This window comes from Metopolophium dirhodum, chromosome 7 (assembly GCF_019925205.1).
Source record: "Metopolophium dirhodum isolate CAU chromosome 7, ASM1992520v1, whole genome shotgun sequence".
Lineage (NCBI taxonomy): Eukaryota > Metazoa > Arthropoda > Insecta > Hemiptera > Aphididae > Metopolophium > Metopolophium dirhodum.
Genome location: NC_083566.1, coordinates 35336700 through 35361849, shown reverse-complemented (window position 1 = coordinate 35361849; position 25150 = coordinate 35336700). Strand labels below are relative to the sequence as shown.

Here is a 25150-nt window from a genome sequence, read left to right as displayed (position 1 = left end):
TTCCATTTAAAATTGATGAAAAACTATTAAAACCTGTACCTAAAATTAATTTCATCATTATGACTTGAAAACCCACTGTTATTCTTCAGTGACCTTTTTGTAAATATTTGGCTTTTTGATTTAGGCTTCCGTAGAGGAGGAATTACAGATGGTTTTCTAACTTCGGCTATTGAGGTCTCTGACGAAGAGCTGGTGCCTTCATTGCTCACTTCTATAAAATAAACTTATTATAACTGTGTAGTATTTTTTGTATAATATTTAACTTTTATTTAAATAATATACCTCTACTCATTCGGTGTCTAAAGGAAACAAGTTCTTGGCTTGCTGATTGATTTCGTCGTGCTTCACCATTGTCAGAGTCACTACCATGAGTGTCATACTCTGAAATAGGTAGGTGAAGAGTTAGAATCCGCTTTACCTCAGAATCTGTACTACCTAAATTGTCTGATTCTGAAACAGACCAGTTCTTAATGTTTATTTTTTAATCCTCATTAAACTACTATAGTCATTTTGTTAAAATGTCATCTTAAATAGTACCCAATGAATAGAAATTGCTCAAATAGTGTATAACACACACTTACACACATCAAATATGTACAATGAACTAAAAATCTTATTTAGGTACATTATATTTTTTAATATTTATCACCTTGACTTTCCGAATGAGGATCTCTAAGTTTTCTTCCTTTTTGACGGACTTTTGTATACTCTGGCTCTTTTCTCTAAAACAATATTTTCATATTATATTATAAAAATCAGCAGACAAAAATTCTAACTCAAATATATTATAAAAAAAATGTTAATAATATAATTTTTTTTAAAAGTTTTTAAATTTTTACTTATATGTTTGGGTCCGAATTTTTGTCTGCTGATTTTTTACAACACCTTCAAACAACCTAAAATCATTTGGCGTTGGTGGTAGATGCGCTAAATCGGTTAATTTTTTATACCAATAATAAATTATAAAAATATAAGTGAGCTAAAATTGGTAAGGTCAACTCAGTGACGTACTTAGACTTTTTGGTGGGGGGGGGGGGATGTTAATTTTTAAATTAACAAATTGGATGACCTGAACATAACACAACATATGGTAAACTTTAATAGATTATTAATTTGTATTCGTGTTATTATTTTTAATTTACATGTTATAACATAATGTGTATTGAAGTCTGAAATTAACTTAACTTAAGAAGTAATTACTACCATAAATAAAAAAAAAAATTTTTAAAACATTAACTTTCTATTTTTCTATTGATACTTATAGATGAGCCAATATATTTATACGATTTTCCACTGTACAATTCCTCAAATATGACTTCAAACGTTTTAATGTTGAAAAGCTCCGTTTTACACTGTTAACTGTAACAGGCAACGTAGCGCTAATTTTCAAATATTGGTATACGTCTTTATGTAACAATAACTCATCACAATAACTTATTGTGTCGATAAAAGTGCAAGGGAGTTAATCTGCGGCTATATCCATCTTTGTTTCCACGGTAGAACTACTTTGTTTAAAATATTGTCACATGAGCTTACAACGATTGGCCACTGTTTTGACATCACTACAGTACTCGTCTCGATTTCATTTTCGGATAATTGTATTAGTTTGTTTGGTATAAAGTTCTGAATAATCGAGAGTGTATTTTTGTGTTTAGTAAAACTAAGTTCTAATTGCGAGATGAAATGGTCAATAAACGCGATGAATACCCGATAGTAATTTTCTGCTGAAGTTGGTTCGTAATTTTCTCTGTATTGTTGAAATTGTGTCACCCTTGAAATTTTGATTTTCTCTTCAATTTTTTTAGCAAGTTGTTCAGCTGTGCTAAATAAATCATGACATTTTGACCGTATATTGTTACGCACTTCCTTTATCAGAACACTTAAATTATTAGTAGTCTGCATTGCAGATGCTAAGTTAACATTCACTTTTTGTAGATAGATTGATAGTGGATGAGCCATAGAGAAAATTCTTGAATCACGACCATTGCAAGTATAAAACTTCCATTTTTAAAATTTTGTTGTAATGTGAACGCTTTTATTGAAAGGGAGGGTTGTCCTCTCCGTTAAAACCGAAATGGGTCAAACCACTAGTGGCAGCGTACCACAAGAAAAAAAAACACTTTTAGCACCTGGGCTATGAGATAAACTAAAGCAACCTACATTAATGAATTATATAGTTATAATATAGTTGATAAAATATGATATTTTATTTACTTGAACAAAATTATAGGGTTCGGAAGTTGATGCTTTTGGTTGATGATATACAAATGAACCTCTAACTGAATGGTATGGACCACTGTAAATATTACCACTAAACGTACTTTCACCTTGTGGTTGTTTGGCAAGTTCAAACGTTGCATACGGACAAATTTCATCCATATATTCTTTAAAATAAATAGTTAAAATGTTGTATATAGATTAATGGCCCTGTAATGTTATATGATGATAAAAATACCAGTTGAATCGGTTTTAAATGTTACAGAATCGCAACTTAAGGTTTGTTGCGATTGCCCCCTGACTGAATATCGTTGATCACGGCTCCGTTGGCTTTGATCTCTAACCGATTCTTCATCTGAGCGTTCTGGTATAAAATTAGATTTCAACAATTTTGGTCATGTAATACTAAGTCTCACAAATACTTACTCATTACTTTATAATAGTATGTAAATGCTGCGATTGATGATACAACAACTAAAGCTATTATCAAGGAAATGGCAGTTGTGATAGATGTAAACACTGAAGCTTCTTCAGTTGCTATTTCAGTATATAAATCAAACGGTATAACAGTCGCTGTGTAAAAATACATAAAAAAAAAAATTATTATTTATTTATCCTTTTTAGTTAGTTAATAAGATATTCAAAAATACCTCCATCAATAGTGAGCGTGGTGAAGTTATACAATGCATACGATGACCCAATATTATTGTGTGCAATAACTTTCAATTGATATTTAGTTGCCGGCTCAAGACCTTCAACAGTATACATACGCTCTATTGGAGCTACAGGTTTACCGCCATCACTTAAAATCCACTCATCAGATTTTGGTTGTTTCCATTCAATTGTATAATATAATATATCACATCCTCCACTTCCCCACAGATCAAACCAAGCACTCACTGTTGAGCTATTATATGTTATTGCTTCAGTTGGTGATTCGGGTGGAATAGGCACTGTGGAATTATAAATGTATGTACCTATTGTTATTGCATATTGAAATTTATTATTTGGTAATATTTGTTATAACTGTTTATATGCAAAAAAAGTTGTCTAGTTGTTAGTATAGTATTCTAAATATTTTTCTTTATATTTATTGTTTTTTTTTTTTTTTTTTTTTAATATTGAATTGGACTAGTGTAACTAAAGTATTGGTGAACAGTTGAAGATTTATATTTTATTAATATGAATGTTACTGCTGGGTGACTTCTTTCTTCACGTCTCCACGTCTTGTAAATATATATTTTTTTCACATATATGCTTATTGTAAATACTATTAATGATTGTTTATAATTCAATAAATGTTAAGAAAAAATGCATAAAAACATCATTAGAATTAGTAAAAAAACGTTTGTTTGGAAAGTAATTTAAAAGTATTTCAATGATATAATTGTCAAAATATCTAATTTTTTTAGTAGTTATTTTGCGTAAAATATATGAATAAATAAATACCCGAGCCTTTAGTATATGATGTTAAAATGTCACATGGTAGACCCGTTCCAATTTTGTTGTAAGCAGTTATATACAATTGATACCTTGTGCCACAAAGTAATTTTTGTAATATATGAAAATGTGTCTTTGCATCAATATGGATTTCTTCCCAATCACCATGTTCACGTTTAAAATTGATTATGTAACCTACAATTTCATTAATTAATAATAATTAAAAAAAATTGTATTTAGCAAATAAGTGAAATAACTAATACATTAACTTACCTAATATTGGTATATCTGGTTCAGCTGTATCCGCCCACTTCAGTTGTAAACTATCGGTTTCTTCTAAATAGACAGTTAACTTTGGAGGTGATGGCGGTACTATAATTTATATATAAATGATTATAATTTTCACCAATAAATATTTAATTACCTTTAATTATTTATTACCTCTAACGTTAACTGCGTATGAAATTTCATCTTTCCCGTGTGTATTCTCCACAGCACACGTATAGTTTCCTCTGTCTGAGTGTTGTATATCGTGTATAATCAACGACCCATCTTTGTTTATCTGAGGTGAAGGGGGTAATTATAAAATCGGGATAGTTATACAAATATATATATATATACACATTACTATGTATTATTTGTACATGGGTGTATTTACATGTTTTCCACTTGTATAGACCTATGGAAAATTGTCGCCCTAAATAACTAACAACCCGATTTTTGAGACATAGTCAGGAAATTCGTCGTTAAGATGGTGCTTCACCAGTATTCGTGCTCTCTGTCTTACAAACGCATAGTATAGCATATTGTACGCTCAGCAGATCACGATTAGCTCTGACAGTTTAAAAATCGAGTGAATTGACTTCTTATAAAATTTAAAGATAAGATTATTATTTAGAGAACCTCATAGGTTTTTTTCGGATTTTAATTTTAGCAAGTTACGAGTATTTATAATATATCTTAGTCCGGTCCTATCTTAGTCTATGTATTGCGGGGTACAATTTTCTAATGCAATGAGACAGTAATAAAGCTTGGTTTAAAAATAAAATAATTAGTCGTTTTAATCTATCATCATTGCTTTATAGAGTATAAGCAATATGTTTTAAGTATAGAAAAAATTATTATATACATGTAGGCATAACGAAGTAACAAGGTATGATCACAAGTCATCCTCGTCATTTGATTGGCTTATATTTAACGCACATATTATGAGTTAATAATATATATATAATGATATAATAATATCAAGGACCTGAAGGACCAATGAAGAGCCGAGAAAGACTCTCACTCCTATTTCTGATAATAGAGATGTACAATTTTTTTTTGTAATGCATATCACAAAATTGTGATCATACCTTGTTATTTCGTCATGCATATAGGTACTATAAGTTTTAGCATACAATATATTTAATTTATTTTTATGTTTGCAGAATATTAGTTATTTAATCGAACCGAACATATCTTAAATGTGAGCATTATAAAGTACCCTAATATTAATATCAAAATAATTCATAATACAATGTGTGTTGTGTAACCTGATATCTCCCACTCGAAATGATTGATCGTCCACCTTTTGTCCATATTGGTTGAGGATACGGTATACCTACTCTTTTACAGCTTAATGTTACATTTTTCTTCCATCGCATAATCAAAACTTGACTGAATGATACTATTTGAGCGGAGATTTTAATCGTTGGGATTACAGTTATTGTTCTAGTGCTCTCGCCTTCCCCAACTTTAGTTAATGCTTTGACCCAAAACTGGTATTTTGCACTATCAATGATTCTTGATGCTTCAAAAACCTCAATAGATGGGCTGAGTATTTTTTTTATTGGTTTCGACTAGAAAAACACATTTAAGTTATTAAAACAATTATTTAGAAAATTAGTATAATATAAGACTTACATCTTTATGACCGCTTAAAATTGATATGTATAAAATATAACCAGTCAGCCTCCCATTTGGACGAATTGGTGGGAGCCAAGATACAACAATGGTTTTTATAGAGCTTATGACTGCTTTGATATCTGCTGGTACTGAAGGGGCTAAAATACAAACATAACACAATGAGCTTTGCGTGTAAACCGATAAGGAAAAAACAATTGCATTACTATCTTCTTCAGTTTTGCAGTAAATTGGATCACTTTGAACCCCATCTCCTTTACTCGTAAATGCAAATACTGATATGCTATAGTTTGTGTATTTCAATAAAGCTTGGATTGTTGTGTATTGTATAGTAGTAATTTTCGTTTCAAATTCATTTTTTTCTGAAAACAATACCACGTATAATAGTTTAATAACTGTATGAACTTATTTAATATATATAGTTGTTTTGATAATTATATACACTTACCATACCAGTCTTCCGCTGGTTGATACGATACTTTGAAACCTTGTATTTTACCATTGCGCCCCGTCGGCAGAGGTAAATCCCACGATACTTGAATGCTTTGTGATGTTAAAGATCTACACGTCAGTTTTTCTGGTGGCATTGTTGGTACTAATTGAATATTATGTAGATATTATTAAATATTAGTGATTACCTCCTTTTATTATATTGTGTACCTAACATTTATTTGGTATTTTAATACTCACTTCCTTCGTCAGTCTGCACTGTAATAGGCTTCGAAAACGGCCCAGTTCCTCTGCTGTTAAAAGCTTGTACTACAATCGAATACGTCGTGTACGGTATTAGACCACTAATGACAAAGTCTTCGCCATATTGAGAATTTATGTTAATAGTTTTTATAATGTAACGGCTGTGCGGTACCGTTGGTGTCGTAGGATTTTGTGTATCATCCGTCGGCAAGTATCCAATGTGATATCCAATTAAAATACCATTACAAGAGTCTGACGGAGGTGGTTCCCACATTATCAAAAGTTCTGTTTTGCTTTTAGCTTCAGCACGAATATTTTGAGGTGCCATACTGGGAACTAATTAGCGATTTCAATAATAAATAAATAAATGCGATTCGAGGATGTTAGTTTAATAGAATTTACAAATTTAGGCATATATTTTCCTTATCATATTTTCTTATTATTATTATTTCCAGTTTATTTTACTCAATTGATGTAATATACTTTTATATTAAATAAAAAAAAAAATATGAGATCAGCATCACCTAACCTAACCTATATTGATTTCGTATGTTGCCATTTAATATTTAAGAGATACATTAACATAATATCTTTACTTTTCTCTTATATAGATAAATAGATTTTAAGTATTTTTAAATTTGTTTATATACACCTACATATTTTATGTTAAAGCATGTATAATGAAGAAACTTTCATTTTCTTTTAAAATTACATATATCATCTTATAAAATTACAATATAATGAGGTTTCTCTTTTTAATTTGAATAATTTAAGCAGTATAGTGGTATACCTTATACGACCTAGCTACTAATTTTTGTAAAGATTTGTAATTAATTAATGTTTTAAGGTAACTAATATTAAATAGTTAGTGAAAGTTTACCGTGGCCTATATCAGTATTATTAATTTGTGTTGAGCATACAAACTAAAAAATATATATTTTAATTTAAAATAAGATTATTGATACTTATTGATAGTCGATTTCAATACATTTTGCCTCGTAGCCTTACTAAGTGTATTATCAAAACTCATGGAGAGAATTATTCTAAAAAAGATAGCCCTTTTCATAGAACCACATATTCCAATTCATCAGGCAGGTTTTTGACCTAACAGAAGTTGCTGCGAAGAGGTCCTGGTCTTATCGTCTCATGTCGAGAAATGCTATAATGACAAAATTAAGTCTAGGTCTTCGGTAGCATACGATACGTTTTGTAAATACAGCTTACTATGGAATCTATCAAATATTATACTATGCCCACGCTTGGTACAATGCAATAGAGCCAGCCTAGAAAATAGGAATTTTCGAGTTTATCTTGGTAACCGGAAAAGCAGAACACGCATACTAAACAATGTCATACCTCAAGGATCTCCCCTAGCCCCAATTCTTTTTAACGTATATACTCACAAGTCACGACATACCATGTATAGACTTTAAAATGTTCTTTTATGCAAACGACATCTGCATAATAGCGCAGGACAAGAAGCTAAAAAATATTGAGAGAACCTGACATTAGACCTATCAAGGTTGGAACAATTCTTCTTCATTTAATGAACAGGGAAGCCAACAAAAAAATATCAGTCTATTATGCGGCGAACAAATTAAAAACGAAAAGGCACCCGTGTATCTTGGCATTACATTGGACCGGACGTTAACCTTAAACACATCTGCATGAAGATTAGCAAAACTTACAACTAGAATAAAAAATTGGCCTTATCAATAAAAATTAGCTGATACCACATGGGGAGCTACAACAAGCGTCCTTCGGACTTCTTCCTTAGCCCTGGTCTACTCAGTTGCAGAGTACTGCGTCCCAGTATTGGCAAGAAGCGCTCACACAGAGATGGTGGACATCAAACAAAGGAAGGTCATGCGCACAACATCAGGCGCAGTCTTGAGCACAAACAAACAATGGCTGCCCTACCTGGCCAGCATAGAACCCCCTCATATTAGGAGACAAAACAGTGTGGTAAAAAAAGGACAACATCTATAAGACTATAAACACCAGTAGTTGCTAATAAGCAAAGACGGGATTGTAAACTCGAGACTTAAGTGTTAAAAACAATTCTTGCTAAGAGCTCGGATCATCACCGAGGCGAGGGAAAACACCCCCGATGCGTGGCAGGCTAAATAGCAGAGAGAGAAACCAGGAGGATCCAAGTAGATAACGCGCGCACTCCAGTTTTAGGCACGGACCTCCCTGGGAGAATCTGGGTTAGACTCAACATAATACACACAGGATAAGGTAGATGCTCTCTTAGAAGTTAAGAGAGAGTCCGGAATGTGACATTTAATTCTGGATTGTCAATTAAGAAGATACGGTTGTGATCTGGAGGAATTTATCAAAGTGACCTCCGAGTGGCCTGGTTAGATTCTATGAGTGTAGATATCTAAACTAATTTAATATAACTTAATTTAATGTGATACTTATTGTTATATTTGTTCTGTTTTTCTCTGTTAATACCTTAAAATGTGTATCTATATTAGTTATAATAATAATAATAGTATTAATAATAATAACAATGATTTCATTTAACCTCTTATCTAATAAAAAAATATTTAGCGCTACCACCCATTGTAAAGTCATACTAATAAATAAAATACATTTTATGCTGATATCACGAACAATTTAAATATCTTAAAATTAGATATACTATCATATAGATTTTAAATGTTAAATTCGTCGTAAATCTGACGACATAGATAGAAGAGAATCCTGTATACGGGTTTAATACCACATTTATTAATTTCAAAACATAGGGATATAAAGTATATACTTACGTATATTTAATTTATATTGATAGACAACTATGGTCATGGCTACTGATGTCAATATTTAAGGGTTGTAAGACATGTCAAATTACGTGATCTTTAAAAATATTAATGATAAGGTTACCTTCTTCTTGTGTAAAAGCTTGTGCTTCATCACTGGGTTCACTAAATCCCATGGCATTTTCTGCAATGACTCGAATATGGTAAGACGTTGCCGGCGTTAATCCCTCGACGGTTGTAACGGTTTGAGTCCCAGCAACAATTACTTTTGCCGGGTCAGTTATCCATAAAGCTATTGAAATAATGACTTTCAATGTAAAAAATATTCTTAATCAAATAATGCTAAACATACATGCAACTAATTTGTATTGGACTATATAATTTAATATAACACTGTTTCCGTCGTATGGTTGATTCCATGTTATTTCCATTGACCGGCTTTGTTGATTCAAAATTCTAATATCTTTTGGACTTTCTGGTGTCTCTGTTTAAATAATCACCTGATAAAATACACAAAACTATGTTTATTTACGATTTATATGTATCACATACCTTGCACTATCAGTTCAACCGAATTCTCATCTTCTCCGAAATTATTACTCCCGGTACATTTAAAAAAACCTGTATCATGTCTATATACAGGCGATATTCCAAGCTCTGACATTATTCCATTGTCTTTAGATTGTTCTCTTATAGTAAACCTGGAGACATCCCAAATAAATAAACCTTAGTACAAATAAAATATATAGACTATTTTTTTATACAGTAAGTAGTAGAAAAAATAAATGTTTTATAGGTACTTATTGAGTTATGTAATAAAAATTAAATCAAACCATGATTTTTTTTTAAAGTTCAGAATTAATTATGCCACGTAGATACAGATTTATAACATAGGCAAAGTTGTATATTGACTAATGACTATCTATATCAAGACGTATAGCACTATATTTATGATTCTAAATAGTTAAGTTAATCTTAATTATGTCTTAGTAATAATTACATTTGACATAATCAATATTAGCTTATGTCTTTGATTATATAAGAATAATATATTAAGTATGATTTGTAACAGAAACGATTTGTGAGGGTTTTGGGTGTCTACATGCTACAAGTAAAGAAATGTTACGGTTTGGCTTTACAGTTTTTATTCCTCTTATTTTAGTATTATGTATGTATTATTTTTAGCAGTTTGGTTATAAAAAACAAAATTACAGTCATTTCTTTAGAGATTTCATTGAAAAATCAATCTTGATGTAAATTGTATATTAAAATGTTTGATTTAACGATAAAATCAATAACATTCATATTTCCTTACCTTCGATCTATATCCTTTAAGATTTGCATATTAGTAGATCCCTTCCAAGATATTTGTAATGGTTTATCTCCTACAGCAATACACTGTATATGAGCATCATCATTAAGCTTAACCCGAATTTGTTTAGTTTTTTGTATAAACTTCACCGGAGCTATATATATAAAAAAAAGAAATAAACAACAAGCACTTGTAAAATATCATTATAACACAGAACTATATACTCGTATAGTTGTATCATATACATTATTAAAGCAAAAAATATGATTTTACCATTTATTTTTAATTGTATGACTTTGCTCAATCCAGGACTAATGTCGTTTTTGGCCTCGCACATATATTTCCCCTCATTAGCTTTACTAGTATGTAAAAACTCCAAAGTTCCGTTTCTAAAGAAATTTACATTGGGCTCATATAAAAAGTCCTTATATTCTCCTATGGAATCGCCTAAAAAATAAAATAAATATCTATTTTATTCGATTACATCGTTAAACGTACGAAGAAATATTCTATGAAACATAATTAGATTAGCCAGATATTTTTACCATATAGCTATATTCACACTTAAGCTGGTATTTGTCAACAGACCTCATCCTATATGAATCAACACTTGTTTTACTTACTCCCGCTTCCAAAAATGTTGGTGTATGATTTAAAAGACTCAATTTTGGTACAAGTATTTTAGCAATTAATAATTTATTTAATTGCTAAAACCTATTTCTATGTTGTTAAAAATAATGTTCTGGTATTTTATTTCATAATATTCTTGATATTTTATAATTAGTTTATACAATGCATGGTAGATTCAAAAGTGAATACCTAACCATACTGATATACATAAGTACAGGTATATATGGTAAAATATCGAAAAAATATATTTTGTTGCTCTTTTGGTAGAATGCTAAATTTATTTCAATGATAATTATCTTATATTGTATAGTGGACAAATGTTCAATTGTAAAAATATTATTCTCAATTTCTAATTAGGTACTTTACGAAAATATAATATATAGACTATGCTATATTTCACAGGTCTTCAGGTTAATATATTGATAATTTAACACACTTAGCCATTGGATAATTATTGTTGAAATATCATACTATACATAATTTAACTAGATAGGTACCTACCATTGAATCAAATTTCTTACGAAATCCCAAAAATAATAATTGAGAATTTGATATTCTTATAATAAAATATAATATTCACTAACCATGATAAATCAAAATTAATTATAATACTTAAATAATGTAAAATACCAAATGATTTCCTCCAAATCACCGTCGGTGTAGGATAACCTTCTGCCTGACAGTGTAACATGCACGTATAGCCCATAACCACATTTGTGTCTTCAGGTTCAACGATCCATTTTGGAGGAACTAAAATCATTAATTGTTTTATATTATAAATAAAATATAAAATACAATTTATATTTATATTTCTCACCGTTTACTGTTAGTGGTACAGTAAATTTCTCTTCTCCTGCTGAATTTGTTGCTATACACGTATAGTTTCCTGCATGTTCAGCAGTGATACGCTCTATAATTAACGATGACGAATACTCATCATGATTTCTTGTAACTGTTCCCACTCCTAATCCATTGTTTACACCATCACTGTCTTTTGTCCAAGTAAACATTACAGGAAGGTCCCCTTCTACAATCTGACATGAAATTGCTGCACGCATACCTTCAGCTAAAAGGTTTGTCATGGGAGGAATTGGTAAAATTTTCGGTCGAACTAAAAATGTAATCATGAAAACAGTAAGTTTATATAAAATTGAACTATTTGATATAATAGATACTTAAGACTTGAATTTCCACATCTCTTCTAGAAGAATGACCATGATGATTTTTTGCTTGACAAGTATAAGTACCAGCATCTGTCTGTCGTTGAACTTGTTCTATTGTAAGAGTTCCATTACTGTGGACTTTTTGACGAAGATTAACTGGTAATGTTAATCCATCTAAAAATAAGTGTTAAAATAAAAATATGAATTGCCAATTTAAAATTATATACCTTACCCCGTTCCCAATTAATTGATTCAATCGGATAACCTGCTACAGGACACTTAACTATAAGTTGTTTTCCGGCTACAACATGAACACTAGGCATTTCCCTAACGAAAGGAACTCCATAAACATTTATTCTAGAAGAATGTGAAACATGTGCAATTTCATTATGTGCTGTACACGTGTACTCTCCACCATCTTCGACTTTCAATGAAGATATATTGGCATGAGCGATAACATCATCATGTGCAGTCACGTATTGGCCCACCAAAATTCTATTCGATTCTGGTATAGGAAATCCATCTAAAGTCCAAGTAAACTGTGGAAGAGGATTCCCTGATGCTACACATTTTAATGATAAGGATGGCCCCGGTTGTAAAGTTTGCTCGGTAAACCAATAAACAAGTTCAGGTCCAATATCTGTTAATTCGTGGTTAAAATGAAATTAAACTTTACTATATTTTATCTAATTTATTTTATATACCTCCAAGAAGCAATTGAGTGTTATCATGAGCCATATCCCAATCATTAGTTCCGAAACATTGGTACATTCCTTGATCATCCTTATTCAAGGGAGATAACATCAATGTTTGCTTATGAAGTGATGATGTCAAACGTACTCTCCCATTTAGTTGCATTAAGGGTTGTCCATTTTTATACCACATAATTCTATTGATTGGATGGCCATTGACTGTACATACAAACTGAACAGACTTTGCAGGATCTAAGAGTGAAGAACCAACTACTTTTTGAGGTAGTATGTTAACTGAAAGGGGCTCTTAAATGGATAAATTTAAATTAATTATTTTAGTATAATTCATGAAAAAAAGATTTTATTTACCAGTGACAAACACGCTATGATGAACTGTTTCTTCACCCACGCTATTATTTGATATGCAAACATATTTCCCATCATCGTCTAAACGAATTTTTTCGATTTTAAGAAGGCCAGGAATGGGTACTGATAAACGGGGATCATGCGCTAAGGCTTTAAGTACGTCTCCATTTTCCCTATACCATCTATAAGTTGGTATAGGAAATCCTTGAGATAAACAAGATAGTGTAAGGTCGTCTCCCACTTTAACCTGTTTTCTACTATCGGTTTCCACAACAACTCTTGGTCGTTGACTTCCAGTAGGGTCTGAAATTATTTTTTTATGAGTATCAAAAAAGTATTCTAAGAGTAATGAAATTACCGTTTACTGTGATATGACCAGGAAAAGAACTAGCCTTGGTTTCACCAGTTAACTTATGTACAGTTCTACAAGTATAACTTTTAAATCCATCGCTAGAATCAACATCGTTAATGTATAAATCACCATTTCCTAGTACAAGATATTTTCCACCAGAATCAACATTAGGATAAAAGTGAATTATATCATCCTGTGTCCACGACGTTACCATTACGTAACTAGAAGCATGAGCAGAAACATGGCATCGTAATAACGCTGTATTTCCGATACTGACATACTCGGCATAAACCTGGACGTCATAGTTTTGATTCATGACTGGAAATTAAGTTTTATTTTATTTAAAAAATAACATAGGTACTATACATAATATTGAAAATGTGATTAATATCTTATTCAGAGGCATTATAATGAATAGAAAAAAAAAACTTTAAGTAAACTAATAATCATACCAGCGTTAATATGAACTGCTCCACTAATAATTTGACCAACTGCATTACTAGCCTTGCATCTGTATTGTGCGCTATGTACATCATGCATGTAAGAACTTGGGCCAAAACTAAGAAATATCAAGCTACCGTTCTGATGTACCACTCTAATTTTTGGTATTGTCATCACCCTCGTTCCATCCTCTAAGAATTTAATTTAATTATATTATTTTAATAAATAATATTGATTGAATATGACACAATCATACCTAGGTACCATTGCACTTGTGGCGTAGGGTTCCCAAATGCAGTACAATCGATTTTTGCACCGGTATCGTTTGAAAACTGGACGTTGAATGGTGGTACTAGACGAAATGCTGGCCCTATTAGTTCGTTATTTGCTTGACACACTGTAAACACATTAATTTTAAATAAAGAGCATAACTTTGATGTTAAATGTAATACAAATATTATAAGTGTAAGATGCTAAATTGGCCTAATATTTGTTGATCGCTAAAACCATTAGTGATTTATGGTGTTTCTTTAATTTCTTGTACTATTATGGTGGACAGAAAATGGCTTATGTATTGAAAAAGGATGTTCAGACGTTGCTGACATCCCAAGGAAATTGACAGCGGGTAATTTCCTGTCGACAAAACTTCAACCGTGGAAATCCTACCGCAGAATATTGATTAATGTTTAAAGCAATTAACGTTTAGGATAGTCTAGTTATCCCGTTCAGTTTGGGTCTCATTAGTATGGAAATAATCATTTGTATAGATTATACTGTGACAGACTACTTACATGAAAAAATAATGGCGAAGATATAGTAACTGACATGTTGGCACACAGTCTTCATTATCAATCCATTCTGAAACGTAAACATTGTTAAAATTCATAGTAGGTAATTTAAAAGCGTATCCTCATATAGTAAACTACGCAAGGTTTTAACACATTCTACGTACATTGCAGTACATTGGACTTAAATTGGATTGGAATCAAATATCGATATTTATTCATGGGTATATAGTATATGGTCCTAATTGTTTTATTTAGTAATTATTTTTAAAACATATATTTTACTCGATAATAAAAAGTTAGTAAATTTTAAAAGCTAATTTTATTTTGAGAATTTTATGGTACGTAATTTAAAGTAGATATAATTTATTAATTTAGGCGCACAATTGGTTAATAATTCGTTACATTATTATTGCTAAAAAAAAAAATTAAATAAAATCTTTAAAAAAGTGATTTTGCAAGTTTCACTGAATTTATTTATATCAGCTTATCATACACATTAACTATGGACAAATTTTAAGTGAGTAATAACTATTGTGTGATAATTATAATTTCTATATAGTTAACTTTTTTACTTTTCTAATATATCTGATTTGTACGTCTAATGATTTGTAATTACATTATATACAATTTATATGAGGCCAATATTATTTAGGTATTCATAATATAGATAATAGGTAGACTTATAATTAGTTATAAATATTTTGGAACTAAAAATAATAATAATTAAAGAAATAAAATCATAATATTTGAATAATATAGTTGCATATTATATTTTTATATAATACGTACAAAATGTTTTAATTAAGACTCTTGAGCCTCGACAATTAAATAAAAAGATAATTAGTACCAAAGTCACTAAACTTTAAATTATTTGATAAATCTTTTCTTGTTTTTTGTTCAAAATATTAGGGGAAAGTAATTTTTAATTGGATTCATATAACACGGATATATAAAATTTCTGAAACTTTTAATCTAAAATGAATTATGCGTTATTACATATAAAAAAATAATACCAATATGAATACAATTGAAATACAAACTGTTTAATTGTACAAAATGAAATATTTAAATTAATTTTATCTATATTAAAATATGAACAGACGTATTACAACAATTATATAAGTATCAATGATTAATGTAATTTATGTTTATCATTTAAATTTTAAAGATAGAGGTAGATTTGATAGATACTACATTTGCGGGTTGCTCATAATAAAACTAAAAATTATCTGGTTATCATTATTATAATATTATAGTTTAATTTAGATTTAATAAATATAATATATTTCTTTTATTAGATCAATATAGAGATGCAATATTTTTTTTAATTTAAAATCTATTTAAATTAAACATCATATTGATTATTGTTATGACTTAAAACGTCATGTGTATTCATTAACACAAATTAACTACCTAATAAAATAAACAATTTCGTTAATTATCAATATTTCATTTTTTTTTTTAAATTATTTATAAACTAAGAATGAACAATCAGTGGTCTTTATTCAAACGGGAAGTATATTTATAATATTGTTTGACCTAATTTATAATGATTTATTTCTATAGAACACATAGAATGTGGTATTCCTTTAATTAACTAAATAAAGTAAAATAAGTAAAATTATAATTATTAAAAAAAGACAATTCACATAAATATACAATTAAAATTCAGTGTTCACTAAAAAAATGAATTCGTTCACGTTCAGTGTTTAATAAAGGAACTCGATAACGTACAAATTCATATTTTTTTTTCGAATGAACACGTTCACGTTTACTTTCTTTGAAAATATGAATGCGTAAATTTGGTCGCTCAATTAATTAATTTTTTTTTTTATGTATCGTTTAAATACGAATACAAATCATGATATTATTGTTGTTTTATGTCCACTGGAATTTCATGTATTTTATTTTTATAATTTGTAATATATTATATATCATAATATCATTATCAATCAATATTTATTAAATAATAAATAAATTTAAACTTCTTAAAAATCGTTCAAATTCATTAAATAAAACGTCGTTCGCGTTCACGTTCTATTTGAAAAAAACCGAGTGACGTTCACGTATCGTTCACTAAATATGAACGTGAAAGTTTTTCCAAACACTGAGTTACGTTTTAAATACAACTAATATCCTGTCTAATAGTGTATGGAAGAATATAAATAAAATTAAAATAATATTTAATTTATATTAGAAGATTTTTCAATATTATTATAATATGTACGCATAAAACATATTATACAATAATTATTTCATATGCATGACGCTAATATATTTTTAATTTGCTGTATTATAAATTTTATTCAAATCATTTCACGTTCATACAGGTAATATTACTTATAATTTTAAGCTAATAGTTTCACTAATTTCAATGTAATATTAATAACTCATAAAATATAAATTATAATATGTAAAGTTTGCTTAAAATGTTAGTCTTAACCACCAGCTACAGAATAAAAAAGTATTATATGGCTTATTATTTCACGGAAATGAGATAACTATGTTGTGGTAACTGAACAAATATTATTATTACATTACACAGAGATAAATAAGAGGATAATATATACGAGTAAAATAAATTTCACTGTGATAAAGGCAATGTTGCTCAACTATGTTCTATCTAATAAATATTATATTTAACCCTTAACTTGGCAAGCATTAAAATATTAGAATGAAAATTTTAAAGTAGATATTTTCAAACTAATTTAAGGTCGCTGAATTCAAAAATGTTGTCAAAAAAAATATTGGACTTAAAAGTTCAAAGTTATGAATTGTATCTAAAAAGATACATAGCCATAAACTAATACTAATATTCATGTATCTAAAAGGATACATTGCCAGAAATCATGTACAAAAAACCAAGTATAAAATGATGTAATTTTAACAAAAAAGTACCTTTTATTATGTAAAATTTCAGTAACTTAAAACTTAAACTTTTAATATAACAATTCAGACTTGTCTTATTAAGAACAGTATTAATTATCACAGGAATTTGTTTTTAATTAATACTAACATAGGAATATTTAAAAATTAAAATTAAAATTACCAGTATGTAGATATAACAAATTACTACATCAAGTTCTTCTTGCCAAGTTAACAATAAAAATCATATAAAAATTAAAAAAATAACAGATATTATTCAGTTACAATAAAAATTCAACAAATCAAAATTAAAGTTATTAACATAATATAGATAAAATAACCAATTTCTATAGCAATTTCTTTTTGCCTAATTAACAATTAAAATAAAATAACAATTAAAAAGTAATGACAAGTAATTTTACTTTTCAGTCTTATACATAGGAACACAAATTTATTTTTTAGTATGAAAATCATTAAAACAGTCTCTTTTTTTCAGTGTACATAAACGTGTATCACATTTTGTACAGATGTAGACTGTTTGGCCTTTTTTACAATGGCGACATCGACCTTTTGATACACGCGTTGGAAAATGATCAAATCTATCGAATTTTACATCACTAATAGGTCTAGGAATCACAGTTCGTCTGATCTTTTGGATATGTTCCATATGATTATTTTTGTTAGATTTTCTACCCACTTTAGGTTTTTCTTTTGCAGATAGTGCTATGGCCACATGTATTCGAAACTCTTTTAAGCGCATAATCTTTTTTTCTTTTAATTGATTACAATCTCTTCGATATGTCAACCAGGCATTATTGACACAAATGTCAAGTAATTGGGAAAATACAGCCATATACCATTTATGTGTTTTTAGTCCTGTTCTATATAACGCTACCAACATGTCAGATAAGTCAACACCGCCCATGTGGGTATTATATTCTTCAACTATTTTTGGCATTGGTACATCAACTCTATTTTTCTTTTCTTTAGAATATCTTTTTATGGTCTTAATAGGGTCAGCAGATATATAAGAACTTATCAAACATACTGGTTTGTTATCTAACCATTTTAGAGTTAGAACTTTTTTTTTTCTGTCACACTTGTAGCTAAAACTGCCTCTTCCTTGTTTTTTTAATTCTTTTTCATTCAATAATGGACATTCTCGAAGTCGATTTTGTTGAACAGTTCCTAGACTCAATATGCCATATTTTTCTCTCAAATAATAGATCAATTCAGGAGAGCTAAAAAAATTGTCAAAATAAACAACACTTAATATTTTGTCTGGTATTGTTGAAACTAGTGCAAGGATAACTTTTGGTCCAAGTCCAAAAAACTTGTTTTCATATTCACTAAAATGGTAATCATTAAATGTATTTTCTCCACAATAAGGAAAAAAATCATAAACTATACCGTTAATACCAGAGCGAACAAAAAATTTAAATCCCCATTTCTTCGGTTTTGATTTAATATATTGCCGTCGAGAACCAGCTTTTTTCCCTTTATAAGGTACCATCATTTCATCTATTGAGAAACGATTGCCTTGTTCTTGGTTCAAACAATTTCTACGAATAATGTCAATGATAGGTTTTACCTTATAAAATTTATCTTCTTCATTATACTCGTCGTTATTATTGAAATGTAAATTTTTAAGTATTTTTTGATATTTTTTGAGTGGCATTATGTTTGAAACTTTTTCATAACTCATTAGATGAGACCAGTAGTCAGTATAGGCTGGTAACTTAGCCACCCCCATCCACAATTCTATACTTAAAAAATCTTGAAGTTCACTAACAGTTAAATTAATTGACCTATCATTTTTTGTTACTGAATAGAGATTTGTTTGTTCTACAATAACTTCAAATAAATCATCAGAAAAAAACCGTTTAAAATATTCAACAGGAGTCAGTACATGCTCTTGTTGTGTATAAAATTCATACTCAGGAACATTAACTTCAAAGTTCATTTTTTTCCCATCTACCCATTTAAATTTCATATGTTCAACTTTTCTATTTTTTTTCTTTTGGTTAGGAGTTATACTAACATCCTCAATATCAGGTGACATACTTGGTAATGGAATTGGAGGTGTTTTTAAATTTCTCAACAAACGTTTAGACCTTCTTGCAGATCCAGGTGATGCAACTGTTTTCCTACTAACTTGTGGAGATATGTTAGACATAGTAGAAGTATGTGGCTCATAATTTACTGGTGTTTCTATTTCCACTATATCAGCAACAACATCATGACATGTGATAGAATGTACATCTTCAAAATCTCCTAAAAACTAAATATAAAATGTAAATCTAGCTATAGTATTTGGTACTGTATTACAATGTAAATAAAATAACCTCATCTAATGGATTTAACTCTATCTCTCTAAGAAGTTCATCTATATCGTTTTCAATTGCCTCTGCAGGTAACGGTGAATTACATATTTCTCCAATTAAATGATTTTCTATATCATCATCAGAACTTTCACTACTATATTTACCAGCTGGTGGAAGCATGGTTAAAATTTTTTCTGCTCTACGGCGTTGCATTTTTTTGGATCTAAAAAAATATGTATTATATAATACTTATTGCATAAGTTGATTAATATATAAATATGTATTCTATAATATTTATTGTATAAGTTGAATAATATATAAATATGTATTCTATAATACTTATTGTATAAATTGAATATGTAATTTCTAAATTACTAGCATAATAAAGAAATCAAGCAATGTATCTTTTTGGATCCATATACAATAATCATATTAAAAGATAATTCTAGCAATGTATCTTTTTGGATACATACTTTTAGAATTGATATAAAATAAGCATTATTGCATATATTATTAGATATTTTACATAAAAATGATAGTTATACTTACCTTAACTGAGTTTATGTGAAGTAGACTCTAGCAACACATTACAATTTGATGAACTTAGCAGTTGAAGTCAACGAGTTTGATCCAATTTAAATTTTCAAAAAATGATAACAAAAAACAGTTATTATCAATCCCAATCATCATAGAAACGTTATCAGAGTGTACTCACGTGGGAGATATGACATTTATCAGAGTGTACAAATAATAAAAATAAAAATATTGTACATCGGATTCCGTACAAAAATTCACAAACTTTGTGTATCCAAAAAGATACAACACCAAGTTAAGGGTTAACTTATTTGATCACGCTTAATACTATACGGCATTAAAAATGGCGTACTTTTTTTTATTGCTTTGACAAACCGCAATTATAAATTAATTAAAACAATTCTCACAAACAAACAGATTACAGAATCAAAATTAGTCTGATGAGTCATAAAATGTTGTATAATTCTTGTAGAATATTATATAGGGAACAACATCGTATAGTTTAATAATATTTTATATTAATTTACATTTCATATTATTTGGTATTTTGGTCACGGGATTTAAAAAAATGTATAAAATGTATAATAATAATAAATTTAAAAAGTATATCTATCAGTTGGTAATTTATAATTTCGGGTGTATTGAATAAGAATAACGGAAGGGTAAAATTAATACATTCACAGTGATCGTATAAAAAATATGCGTATAATTATTCCAGCGCATAAAATCAATGGCCTTTGAACAATAACTATATGGAAGTGGAAACTAAGTCTGCGTAACTGCGTAAAATATGTATAGGTAATATTATATTATGAAGAATAATATTACATTAAGAAATTGATGGCTAAATATTCTTTTTACAGTAAAAACATTGAAATGATAAACGTTACATTTAAATCAACTAGGAATCCTGTGAAAAGTTCAAATTAGTTTATAACTAAAATTTCTAAAATTTTACTTGTATTTTATATTTGTTTAACACTGATTTTGTTTAGATTGTAATATTACTAATATTGGATGTATTAGTGGAGAGTGGGTGAATGCCGGTCAGAGGTAAAAACCTGTCATACAGGTGATCTCAGATACTAAGATTGATAAAAATCCGTTTTATCATGTAGCTAATTTATTATTGTATGAAACCCTAAAATTATTGTCCCCGCCATATTATGTTGACAATTGATAACAGAATTTTTTGTTTTCCTTTTTCCAAAGTTTGCGTTGTTGCATTTGCTATAAGAAAAAAAATTATGATAAGTGTTTATTTCATCTTATTAAGTTAGTTATTTAGTTAGTTATTAACCTATTTTATGCTGAATGGTATGTAGTTTAAGATGCTTGCAGTTATAAAAGGCTTGCTTAATTTATTTATTGTCTATTGAGATGCAAGGTAATTAAAAATTATTTATAATCGGCCTATATCGATAAAAACTGATCTCGCAATACCGATCACTTAAAATTATATATTTGACCGGTTTGAACCATCGATTTAAAATTACAGGTTTAAAGGTGTATATTTTATTATTTTGTTATTTCTGAAATAAAATGTCTTATTAGTTTTAAAATATTTTATTTATTTAATAATATTTATAATAATTTGACTATTTGAGAACAAAATGAATTTTTCCAAATTTTAACAAGACTTTTAAAAAAAAAATTCTTTTTCCTATCTATTTACATGTATTTCAAATAAGAGCGGTATTACCCTCCAGGTAGGGTAATATAGGTAATTTGCAGTTAAAAAAAAAATTAAAACTAAATATAAAAATACTTTAAAAATTCTCAAATTTGAATATGTTGTAACTTATAAGTTTATAAATCAATATTGAGAATTGACTAAATTTCGGAGTTATATTTGGTAAGATATAAGAGTTTTCCCTTAGGTGACTGCCATTCACCCACTCTCCCCTATCACTGTTTGAGATTAATAATTATTCATTAATCATTTTAAATAACAGAAGTTAAAATTAACTTTGAAATTTAATATGAAGTTTTAGATTTAATTATAATCTAATGATTGTTTTATTTTCATGGAATTAAATTTGTTGTATTTTGAAGTTTTTTTTTTTGGGGGGGGGGGGGGTTGAGGCTTCGATAACACTGAGGTCATTAGCCCGTGGAACTGTGGGGGAGGGTACTGTAGGTTTTGAACACGTGTGTGTTTGTTTTGGCAGAATTTTTAAGTTGGCACCCGTAGGTATCTGCCAAACCCGGGTGGAGGATAGCGGCCTCTCTCTCCGGACACCGTGACTGAAAAGGAACTCATCTTTATGTTCATTGGCCAAACGGAAATCGGCCCAGAGCATATTTTATCAAATATGGTGAACGCACTATAACTCTGAGTCTCAGACTAGTCTGTGTATAGAAAGCCATAGACTTGGATTCAAATGTCAAGGGTGTTGCCCATTTGGTGCTCAATTAAAACGAATTTGACAAGAATGTACCGGAAAAAGTGTAAATGGTTAACGGTGGGAAGTTCCTATTTTGCATTTCTGTGGTTAAAGCGAGTATCTTGTGGCAGTCCCCTGACCAGTTTGTATTGTTGTAGGGGGGAGGGGGGGGATAGTAGTTATAAATCAACGATAAAAAAGTCCTTTTTCACTGTAAAGAATCTAGTTAAATGTTCATATATTTTAGCTGCGCTATACCTAAGAGACATAATTAAGTTGCATGATATTTGTCATCACTTTTATAAACCACAAAGTTGGGTTAACGATATAATTACCGAATATGTTTTTCAAGATTAATACCTAAATCGTTTATTTTATTAGATTATTATATTTGACAAGTACTTATAAATATATTTGATTGAATGAAATTGAATGCATATATTAATATATCTATACACACAACATTTTAAGTTTGAAAATATTTGAAATCGTATTTAATGGTACTATTCACATAGACACAACTGGGGTTGAAATTCTGGTGGGGGGAGGCTACAGCTCAACTAACAAAACTAGGTATTCATTTAAAATAACCCATAGGCGGCTTATACCTAAATTAATAAGGAATATTTTTTTGGGGGGTGCTAACTCCCCCCCTTCTATCATCCCTCCCTAGTTTAACTACTGCTATTATTACCTACTTATGTTTGATATTTTATTGTGGGATTATTTTATGAAATATTTGAAAGTAATCAAAATACGTTATAAAACATACAAGTATAATTAATAAAATTTAATAGTTAAAAAAAAATACTCATGGCTATAAATATCGTAACTTTCCGGTAAAATTTTTTTGTTTTTTTTTGGTTGGATATTTATTTTTTATCAGCTATCAAGTACCAACTAGATTCAATTTTACATAATTTACCACCTTTCAGAATTAAAGATCAAAGTATTTTTAGATTCTGAGTGAAACGATGAATGTATTGATTTTACAATGATGTGTGTTTTTTTTTTTATTTTTTTTTTTATTTTTATTTTTATTTTTGTGTCTGTGTACACGATAAGTAGTCGAAATAATGCTTCGATTTTCGACTTCAGTATCTTGTTCGATGGGAAAGTGAATATCGTTGGTGCATTGGGGAGGTCAAAATTTTAATTTCCCAGTAGTTTTCAAAAGCGATGTGAAAAACAAAAGAAAAATTAAGGAAAAACGGGAATTTTTACGCAAAATCGATTTTTAACAAAATCGATTTTGGTTATTGGTGTAACTCTAAAACAAATGACCGTAGATGCATGAAATTTTCACTGGTTGTTTATATTTGCATTTTCTATACACAATACAATTTTGAAAATAATTTGACTTTTTTTGAACTGTTTACGGACATTGTCAGTTTTCAGTTTTTTTAAATTTTTTTTCTATAAATATCAATAAAATTTTATTTGTTGGGTAAAAAAGCTTGAAAATTTAATAGAAGGCTCCTAGGTTATTGTTTCAAAGGCAGATGAAAAAAATTAAAAATCCTTAGTCACAGTTTTTTTTTATACACGTTTAAAGTTCAAATCTTGAAAAAATACGGAAAAATCACGAAAATTTGCAAATTATTTTGAGTTAGAAATTCATAAAAAAATTTTCTTTTTAAATCTAAGATTTTAAAATCTAATACAAGATTCCTCATAAGTTTGTCTAACTTTATTAAAAAAAAAATTTCTACAAGAAAGTCAAATTAAATTTTTATGAGCGTTTTAAATTCATATTTTTACAACATTAGATATTCACTCGATTTCTCATGTACCGATTTCCTTATTTTCTTGTAATTCAAAAACGAATAACTGTAGATACATGAAAATTTCACTGAATGTTTATATTAGCATTTCCTATACACCATACAATTTTGAAAATATTTTGACACTTTTTGAGCTGTTTACGGGCATTTTCAGTTTTCAATTTTTTTAGTTTTTTTTTCTATAAATATCAATAAAGTTTTATCTGTTGGGCCAAAAAGTGTAAAAATTTAATACAAGACTCCTGATATATTTTTACAATAGCAGTTGAAAAATATTGAAAATACATAGGCACAGTTTTTTTTTATAAGCATTTAAAGATCAAATTTGGACAGAATTTATCAAAATCTCGAAAATTATCAACCATTGTAATTAATAAATTATAAAATGTTCAGTTTTTATAGCTAAGGATTGAAAATTTAAAACAAGATTCCATGTAAATAGATAATTCGGTTACCAAAAAATCTAAAAAATACACAAGCACAGTTTAT

At 28.9% G+C, this 25150-nt stretch overlaps 2 protein-coding genes across 5 annotated transcripts in view; both read right to left on the bottom strand.

The window, feature by feature from the left end:
• LOC132948461 (cell adhesion molecule Dscam2) overlaps nt 1-25150 on the bottom strand; it is a 78219-nt gene that overhangs the window by 2501 nt on the left and 50568 nt on the right. For 2 of the 4 annotated variants that reach the window (XM_061018913.1, XM_061018914.1), the window contains exons 2-31: nt 14771-14837; nt 14236-14376; nt 13991-14170; nt 13545-13856; nt 13190-13489; nt 12833-13126; nt 12361-12768; nt 12141-12302; nt 11783-12076; nt 11596-11715; nt 10609-10782; nt 10339-10489; nt 9576-9724; nt 9376-9507; nt 9148-9315; nt 6253-6591; nt 6011-6157; nt 5769-5924; nt 5563-5702; nt 5193-5498; nt 4099-4219; nt 3931-4029; nt 3667-3852; nt 2868-3170; nt 2644-2790; nt 2456-2581; nt 2215-2384; nt 650-722; nt 283-450; nt 40-211 (exon numbers count right to left, since the gene is read on the bottom strand). In XM_061018913.1, coding sequence (XP_060874896.1) covers nt 40-211; nt 283-450; nt 650-722; nt 2215-2384; nt 2456-2581; nt 2644-2790; nt 2868-3170; nt 3667-3852; nt 3931-4029; nt 4099-4219; nt 5193-5498; nt 5563-5702; nt 5769-5924; nt 6011-6157; nt 6253-6591; nt 9148-9315; nt 9376-9507; nt 9576-9724; nt 10339-10489; nt 10609-10782; nt 11596-11715; nt 11783-12076; nt 12141-12302; nt 12361-12768; nt 12833-13126; nt 13190-13489; nt 13545-13856; nt 13991-14170; nt 14236-14376; nt 14771-14825 — 5693 coding nt within the window. In that variant the 5' untranslated portion in view covers nt 14826-14837. Of the gene's footprint in view, nt 1-39; nt 212-282; nt 451-649; nt 723-2214; nt 2385-2455; nt 2582-2643; nt 2791-2867; nt 3171-3666; nt 3853-3930; nt 4030-4098; nt 4220-5192; nt 5499-5562; nt 5703-5768; nt 5925-6010; nt 6158-6252; nt 6592-9147; nt 9316-9375; nt 9508-9575; nt 9725-10338; nt 10490-10608; nt 10783-11595; nt 11716-11782; nt 12077-12140; nt 12303-12360; nt 12769-12832; nt 13127-13189; nt 13490-13544; nt 13857-13990; nt 14171-14235; nt 14377-14770; nt 14853-25150 lie in introns of those variants that run through there. The other 2 variants (XM_061018916.1, XM_061018912.1) reach the window with 2 other exon arrangements.
• On the bottom strand, nt 17851-20729 carry LOC132949042 (piggyBac transposable element-derived protein 3-like). Its single transcript, XM_061019794.1, has 3 exons — nt 20506-20729; nt 19978-20179; nt 17851-19913 (listed from the first exon to the last, which is right to left on the bottom strand). The coding sequence occupies exons 2-3, from the start codon at nt 20167-20169 to the stop codon at nt 18084-18086; spliced, it is 2022 nt and encodes a 673-aa protein (XP_060875777.1). The 5' UTR covers nt 20170-20179; nt 20506-20729; the 3' UTR covers nt 17851-18083.